The sequence below is a fragment of the Pteronotus mesoamericanus genome, unplaced genomic scaffold, assembly GCF_021234165.1.
Source record: "Pteronotus mesoamericanus isolate MK-2021 breed Mesoamerican mustached bat unplaced genomic scaffold, CSHL_Meso_final scaffold_128, whole genome shotgun sequence".
Lineage (NCBI taxonomy): Eukaryota > Metazoa > Chordata > Mammalia > Chiroptera > Mormoopidae > Pteronotus > Pteronotus mesoamericanus.
In genome coordinates, this window is record NW_026555305.1 from 511,479 (window position 1) to 520,292 (window position 8,814).

The window sequence follows — 8,814 nt, forward strand, 5'->3', positions numbered from 1 at the left end:
GTCCCACAAAGCAAATAGTCACCCGTTCCAGTTCCCAGTTGGGGCACATGCCTGGCTTGCAGGTTTGGTCCCCTGTGGCGGCAAATCCAAGAAGCAGTCGATTGATGTTTCTCTCTCATATCAATGTTTCTCTCCCTTCCCTTCTCTCTAAAAATAAAAAAAATTTTAAAAAGTGGAGTTGTAGCTGCCATGCCAAAGGAGCTGTCTTGTATGTCTTATGCCTTAAACATTTTTTTAAAAGTTAGTTAATTTATTTTTAAAGAGGGGAAGGGAGGGAGGAAGAGAGGGAGAGAAACATCCACCAGTTGCCTCTTGCACCGGGGCCCTGCTCTGCAACCCACCACGTGCCCTGACTTAGAATTGAACTGGAGACCTTTGGGTTCACAGGCTGGCACTCAATCCTCTGAGCCACGCCAGCCAGGAAGCCTTAAACCTTTTTATGTTAAAACAGGGTAAAATGGACCTGGAGAACATTATGATGCTGATTGAAATAAGCCAGTCAGAGAAAGACATACCATATCATTTCACTCATAGGTGGAATCTAATGAACAAACTGAACTAATAGGCAAAACAAAGGCTCATAGATGGAGAACAGATGGAAGCTAGTGGTGGTGGGGAGGTTAGGGGGTGCAGGGATTGAGCACAAAGGAAAAAGGACTCATGGACAACGGTGTGGCAGTTGCTGGGGGGAAGGTGGTTATAAGGGGACTAAATGGTCATGGAAAAAATACAATAAAGATGAAATGTATACTACAAAAATTATAAAGCTCTGTCACGTTTTAAGTTTTTTCAACTATAAAAGTTCTCTTTTAAATAATTTTTTAAAAGGGTTGGCGGGGGCCAAAATGACCTTTGGGCTGGGCCTAAGCTGGGGTGTCCAACCTGCAGCCTCTGGGCTGCATGTGGCCTAGGGTGGATATGAAGGTGGCCCAACACAGAATTGTAAATTTACTTAAAAGCTTTTTTTCTCATCAGTTTTTGTTAGTGTTTGTGTATTTCATGTGTGGCCCAACGCAACTCTCCTTCTAGTGTGGCCCAGAGACACCAGAAGGTTGAACACCCCGATCCTAAAACAGCCTTGCGCCCCAAAGAACTGTTTGCAAAAATAACAAGAAAACAGTTATTACTACTGGACTGATGACTACCTGACTGGAAATTAAAAACACCGTCTAGAATTAATGTCATTATGTTATGTTACCTGCACCAATAGCAGTGCCTGCCTTCCACTGATGTATTTGTTCCCCTTAACTTTCTCATAATACCCCTTGCCTTTGTCTCCCAATGGGAACATTACTTGGGCTCCCACCTGAATCAGTGCTTTCCAAGTAGCCATTATCATTGTTTTCAAATAAACTCTTGGAGCCTCTCACTTTGAAAAGCCTTTTGTGTTTAGGTTAGCAGGCAGAAGTACTCCAGGTAGTCACTAGCTCCAGGGAGCCCCAGCCACGTGCCTCCTTACATTCCACAGCCCCGTACGGAGACAACTCTCTCAACCCTTGACCAAACTGAATGTCAAAACTGACTTAAAGCTTCCCTCCACACTTCTAAAAAGCAAGGACATATGAGTGAACTCCGCGACATTTCATGCGACTCTCGGATTTGGTTCTGGAGCTTTGGGACTACCCGAAAGAATGTCTCTCTAAACATTCCACCACTCATGGGAAGAGCGATGTGGAGAGACTATTTCCCAGCACGCCTTGCGGTTCCAGAGGGAGTCGGCGCCAGGTAATCTTCAGCGAACTACAGTACCCAGTGGCCTTTGCGCTGGGGCGCTGTGTTTGGCATTTCCGTACGTGCGGAAGGCGCGTGGGCGGGACTTCCGGCGTCTTCCTCGCGGCAGACATCTTGTGGCTCATGGTAGGCATAGTTAGCGAGCTGTAGTTCGGTTCCGAGGTGAGGAAAGCGGGAAGGCCCGGGAAGAGACCCTGTCCTCACTAGGAAGAGTCTCTGCGGCCGCAGTGACCGCGAAGGCCTGGACCCAGACTTGGGATCCTCACGGCTCTACGGTGTCCAGGCGGTGATGGCGGCGGCTACGGGGATGGGCCCGGCCTAGGTAGGTGCTGTGTCCCCGGACCTTGATGCAGCCCGACCCTCACCTCCGAATGCTAAGGCCCCGAATGAGCGAGCGGTCGCTGTTGAAGTCACTGCAGCCCAGGTTCCAGGGCGTTTGTGGATGGAGATCCCATGTCAAACAGCCAGTGGGATGAGACGTGGGAGGAGCGACCGATCTGGGAGCGCTCTGGAAACTGCGGTCCTGGCCTCTGCAGCAGAAGCAGCGTGTGAGCACTAGTCATGGCAGGAGTGGCAGGGTGAGGCGAATACCTTCACTGCGGGTACGGAAGTACTCCAGTGGATAAGGGTAGGGTGGGGTGGGGATAATGACGGAGACAGGGAGGCTGGGAGGAGGTAGCGGACACCAGTAGTGTGTGGTGGTGGCCGTACCAGAGCAGGGGCAGGAGGAGTTGAGGGTGGGGGAGTCATTCAGTCCTGGAGAGGTTTACCAGATAGAAGCAACAGGGTTTGCTACTGGGCCAGCAAGGGCTGTAAGCGGAAACAGGGCACGAGGGTCTGTCCCAAGCGTTTGTGTTGTTTTTCCCCTGAACATCTGAAAGACTGGGAACGGGTAAGCTGGGGCAGGGAGCACCTTTCAGGGCTATCAAGAGTTGGATTTTAAACATGGTAAGTCTGAAGTGTCTCTCAGTGGAGGTGTTACATGGGTACCTGGATGTGCATTTCTGCAGAGTGAGCCGTGCTGGACACCTCTGAGGGATTGAGGCCTAAGGTCAAACCCCGGAGATAAGATTCAGAGGAAGAATATTAAGAATGTGATTTATTTGGCCCCCGAGGTGAGAGATTTGAGGGCATGGGGGGAAGCGATGAATATTCAGAGATTCCTTCCAGAAAGGACGGGTCCTGCGATATGAAAAGGATCTGGCTGATGTGAGCAGAAGAGCTCTGTAGGGTACTAGGGTCCCGACCTCGAGGGTGAGTAAAAGTGTGAGATGATAAAGATTTGCCGCAGTGTGGACTCAGCACGCCCCATAGGCACTGCCTGTGGAGCAGAGGAAAAGCCAGCCAGGCTAGTGGAGCAGTCCCAACCCAGTCCAGGGCTCTGGTATATCAGTTCCTTAATTGTGCAGGTGAGATGATGAACATCTCTAATGAAGAACCACTAGCAGGCTTACCTTCAGAGGTGTATGTGCCAGGCAGGCTGATTTGGTTAAAGGACTAGTAGTGTACACCTGACAAGTATACATAAGCAGGCAATTAAAAATCAGAATATGTAGATAACGATAAATCAGATTTATACCATGTTTAATAATAGATTGAAGTTCTTGCCTCTAAATATTTCATTACAAAATGAGGGTCTCAAATATCACATCTTAAAAGATTAGAAATAAACACACACTTTCAAAAATCAGTTCATTTGCAGTAAAGTCATTTGCAAGTGTTAAACTTACGGACACTAATTTAAAAGTATTTAACATGTAACAACATGTCTGATATAAAACAGCAGCTCTGTTAGGTGGGTACCACTATAATCACAGCGCTACAGGTGAGGACAGTGAGACATTTCTTTGTTTAAGATCACGTAGATGGTAGGAGGCAGCACTGAGGTGTGAGTCTCTGAGGTCAGACATCCTGAAATCATCTTCAAAGGGCAGGGAGGTGTTAGGGAACCAGTCCATGTGACCCCACTGTGGTAACTCCCACCTCCCTCATCCAGGTTGCTGTGGCAGAAGAAGTGCTCAAGATCCACGCATAGGTGACTGCAGAATGTGCAGGTGATCAGGTGGTCCTTATTCAACCCATCTTCACCCATATATTTAGCAACCCACTATGATAAATAGTGTCTCAGGACTCTGAACCTACCTTCTATCTGCCACTGAGTTTGGGGATCCACGTGTCACGGAAGATCTTGACTTCATCCTCGAGTTACATGAAAGGGTTGCCATTTCAAGCAAGTAATAGGGTGAAGTTGGGAACAATGTCCCAGGCACAGGAACCAGCACATACAAATGCATCACCTGAGGTTTTCTGAACACTGGTTCAGAAAACCTCAGGTCTCCATTTTGTTGTGATCAAAGAGTGGGTGGCAAGATTCAACTATGGAATGACACCCTGTGGAGCCGAGAGTGGTTAGAGCCATGGAAAGTTTGGAACAGTGGAGGGAGTGATTGTCTGATGTGGAGGATGAGTAAGTGATTGTCTGATGTTGAGGATGAGTAAAAGAAGGGAGCAGTTAGAGATCACCCCACAGTTTTGGGTCTGACAAGGTGTAAGGATAGAAAAATTCTCAGTTGAGATGGTGAAATGTCTGAGTGGCGTTGTCAAATGGACAGCTGGACCCATAGGTTTAAAGTTCAGAGGAGGGATTCAAGTTGGAGACATCCACAAGGTGGCAGTCAGCATGTGGATTGGGGTAGAGTTATGTATCAGATTTTTAAAGAAAACCTTTATGTTATGGTGGCAGTGCCATTAGAGGTCTGGAAAGGGGATGGGCACAGCAGATTGGGAATAGGAGTCACCTGAGAGAGAAGAAACAGGGTTAGTGTTTGTGATGGGTGTCGGGGGAGGTGGGGAAATACAATCTGACAGGTGGTGAAGTCTTTCCGAGAAAGAGTGGACATGAGGTGGATCCTGAGGTGTAGTACTGTAAGAGAGACGAGATGAAAGGCCGGAGCTGGCTTATTTCCCTCTCTGTGCTTCCCAGGTTTTTGTGGAGACATTTGGTGGGATATGGAGTTTCAGTCAAGCTGGCAAATTAACCCAGGGACAATTGAGTCAGCTGGTAGAATCACTATACTTGGGGTAGAAGGCCAATGAGTGTGGCCTTAAATAAGTGTTTAGTGTTAAGCTTCTGACTGGCTCAGTGTGCAACAGCAAAGTGGAAAAGGGCTGGATGAGTCTGATACCAGTACATGGTTCTGGATTGCTGATGTTCAGTCAAGGAGCAGAGGATTGCAGAGCTAAGTTCATGGGGATTGGCCAGGTAGTTCATTTGGGTAGAGCGTTGTCCCAATATACCAAGGTTGTAGGTGTCCATAGATAAGAGGGTAATGTGATCTAAACTTAGAGTCACCATACGTGGAAATGGAATCTTAATTTATGGCCTGAGGGCTCTAGGGAGAATGCCAAACTCAAATTTGTATAACCTCTGGGCTCCAGGAAAGGGTGGGCTCTGCATGCCAGGCCCAAACTATGTGGTGTCTGTTCATCTGTCCACTGGCCTGGTCTAGGCTGCACGGAATGATTCATGGAAAATGAGGGAAGAGCAGGCACCAGTCACACAAAGGCCCTGTATCTTGTCTGATTTGGACAGCTGGGAAGGAAGGTGAATATGTGGTGGATAGACCAGGAGTCCTGGGGAGACAGGCTGCCCCTGTGCATAGTTGTCTTGACTTCATGTGGGGTCGTGTGACTTTTGAGGATATGTTTGTGTTTTTCTCCTGGGAGGAGTAGGGATTACTTGATAAGGCTCAGAGACTTTCTGTGGTCATCCTGGATAAGGTTCTGTGTGTTCCAGTTTTCCAGTCTGTGCTCTGCTTTTCCTTTTACCCCAGAGGTTGCTGTTCCTTCTTGTAGCTGGACCATGGACACCGCTGTTTTCCATCATTCCCTCACATTGGTCCTCGGGGCTCAGCTGTGGGTACTGTCTCCTCCACTCCCTGTGTGCTCACAAGTCTTGGTGCACCAAACCCTTGCCAGGTAGGGTGTCAAGGTCAGGAGTTTTGTGGTCAGCCCAATGGATACTACCTTACTTGGCTTCTCCCAGGTTGGATTGCTTTGTCCGTGCCCCTTTTCTTTAATCAATACTTCCCTGGACATACTTGTGTCATGAATTACAGTCGTAGTCATTGCTTCTGGGACCCATTCGGTTGTTTCTGCAGGATATTAATGTCTCTCATGGGTAGGCTGCCCTGGGGCAGTGCTTCCTTACTTGCTGGCCCTTTTTCCTGTATGACTTGTATCTTCCAGATCTTCTGTGGTTGCTGAATAGTAGCAGGGAAGAGAACTCTTGAGTACCTGATTGTGAGGTCATGACTCTAGCTGCAGCAGAGGGGGCATGGACGGGCCCTGGTAAGTGAGAGCTTGGGGAGTGTGTGACTTCAGGGTTGGGATCAAGTGGCACCAAAAACCTATCCTGTGCCCACTATTGTTTGATGCCTGGGCCATACCTTATTTCTGTTTTTCTTGCCCATTCTGGACGCTTAACACACTTGCCATTTCTATTCTGGCCTCTGACCCAGGGCTCTACACCCCACTCACCAGTGTGCTCTCTTGCTCCCTCTGCGGTCATCACCTATATTGGACAATGCTTATGTATCAGAGACGTATACATATCCTTAAATAGTTCTTCACTACCAGTTACTAATTTTAAGTCACATTTTCCTGGGCCTGGACATACATTTCTATATAGCACTCATGTGTTACCAATAGGCAAAGCCCTTTTAAAAATCATTTGCAAGGAGGTTAGAGATGCTGCCCGCTTCTTCTCCCTAAGCTACATCTCAGCCTTATATCTTTGTCGTTTGTGAGACTTTTCCCCACTCTGTGATCCTTAGAGTCTAGCAGTGCACAGCAGCTCTTTCTTTAACCTGATCCTAAATCTGCCATTCTGCCAACCACTTATTTCATGGACTGAGTTCTGGGTATGCTGAACACTTTTGTGATGGGGTTGCTCCCTTTCACCAGTCAGCATGCACTTCAACAATGTTTTTCTGCCCTCAGGTTGTTGGCTTGGAGTGAAGGATGAAGAGGCAACTTCTGAGCAGGGCAAGTCTGTGGAAGTGTCACATGTTCATAATACTTCCAAGACAGGTTCATCGGCCCAGATGGCTCATCCTTGTGACATATGTGGCCCCATATTGAAAGATGTTTTGTGCCTGGATGAACACCGGGAAACACACCATGCACTGAAACCTTATACGTGTGAGGCATGTGGGAGACAATATTCATTTAGTGCAAACTTCCTTCACCACCAGAAGCAGTACGATGTAGAGAAATCCTTAAGGAGAGACAAAGGCAAAACCTCAGTTGTGAAGAACTCTAGAGTTTGTGAAGAACCTCATCTGTTGAAGAAGTCCTTCACATGTGAGGAGGAACAGAAAAACTTCCAGGCATGTTTGGGCAGTCACCAGCAGAAAGCACCCCGCAGCAAGAGGAAGACAAGCAGCCCTGAGACTGGGGTGGCTTTTCACATCGGACAGATGCCTTACAACTGCAGCGAATGTGGGAAAGCCTTCAGCCGCAAAGACACGCTTGTTCAGCACCAGAGAATCCACACTGGAGAGAAGCCTTATGAGTGCAGTGAGTGTGGGAAAGCCTTCAGTCGAAAAGCCACACTTGTGCAGCACCAGAGAATCCACACCGGAGAGAGGCCTTATGAGTGCAGTGAGTGTGGGAAATCCTTTAGTCGCAAAGACAACCTGACACAGCACAAAAGAATTCACACTGGAGAAATGCCTTATAAGTGTACTGAATGTGGAAAATACTTTAGTCATCACTCCAATCTGATTGTGCACCAGAGAGTTCACAATGGAGCAAGGCCTTATAAGTGCAATGATTGTGGGAAAGTCTTCAGACACAAATCTACACTTGTTCAGCATGAGAGCATCCATACTGGAGAAAATCCGTATGTTTGTAGTGATTGTGGAAAATCCTTTGGCCACAAATACACCCTCATTAAACACCAGAGAATTCACACTGAGACAAGACCTTTTGAATGCACTGAATGTGGAAAATTTTTTAGCCGAAGCTCTGACTTTATTGCACACCAAAGAGTTCACACAGGTGAAAGGCCTTTTGTGTGCATCAAATGTGGGAAAGATTTCATAAGGACCTCCCACCTTGTTCGGCACCAAAAAGTTCACACTGGAGAAAGGCCATATGAGTGCAATGAATGTGGGAAGTCCTATAGCTTAAGCTCCCACCTCATTCGGCACCAGAAAGTTCACACTGCAGGTAGGCTTTAGGAGTGCTGTCAACACAACATCCATATGGAGAGGAGCTCTGTGATTTCCCTTTGAGAGGAAGACATTAGTCAGACGTTGAACTTCATGTATCTGAACATTAACACTGGGGAGATACCATATGACTGATGGGTACAAGGAAAGTTTTCAGGGGCTGTATTGCACTTTCAGACCTGCTCAGGTGCCTTGCTAGGCACCTGCTCAATGTCTGTAGTTGAAAACATTTCAACTCTACCAGCTTAGTTACCCTGATAATCCTCAGAGAAGACAGACGTTTGTACTGTCTCTGATCTCTGGGGGAATTATAATAAACCTGGGCTCATTTCCTCCCTGCTGACTGGTAAAGGTGTGGACATGACCCATCTTTAACCAAGAGGACCTGAGTTATATTCTGGTAGCATGAAAAGTTTACTTTTCCTCATGGACGTTGTCTCATGTGATAGTTTTGATGGATTTTTCCAGCCTTCTAAATGACTCAGCTTGAAGAACTACTTGCCTCATGTTGCTCTGATTTGTGTGATAATAAAGACATTCTTATTTGAGCTACCTTTAGTCCTAGAGGTGGTTTTAGTGTTTCACTGGTTTGAAAACAAGTTCTGCAAAACTGAAGAGGTGAACAGTGTGTGTAGGTGCTTCCAACCTTTGTGTGCCTCAAATGGAACAGCAGGTTGGCAGAGAAGAGTTCTCAAGTCCATCAGTGTAGCTTTGGTGTTAATTTCCATTGCTGAGAAAAGCTTTTTTCTTCCCTTTTTTAATAAATAAATTCTCAATCAAGAAGAAATACAAAATTTAAAAACAGCATATTGGGTCCTGGCTGGTGTGGCTCAGTGGATCTAGTGCC

At 47.0% G+C, this 8,814-nt stretch overlaps 1 protein-coding gene and 1 long non-coding RNA gene across 2 annotated transcripts in view; both read left to right on the top strand.

Annotated features, from left to right (window-relative positions):
• The window catches only part of LOC129082543 (zinc finger protein 345-like), a 29,511-nt gene extending 20,697 nt beyond the window's left edge, over nucleotides 1-8,814 (top strand). Inside the window, exon 4 of the mRNA XM_054588243.1 lies at nucleotides 7,205-8,814. Within this exon, the coding sequence (XP_054444218.1) occupies nucleotides 7,205-7,976 (772 nt within the window). The 3' untranslated portion in view covers nucleotides 7,977-8,814. The remainder of the gene's footprint in view (nucleotides 1-7,204) is intronic.
• LOC129082544 (uncharacterized) lies at nucleotides 1,718-5,846 on the top strand. Its single transcript, XR_008530424.1, has 3 exons — nucleotides 1,718-2,309; nucleotides 3,728-3,785; nucleotides 5,565-5,846. It is a non-coding gene; the product is annotated as an uncharacterized LOC129082544 (long non-coding RNA).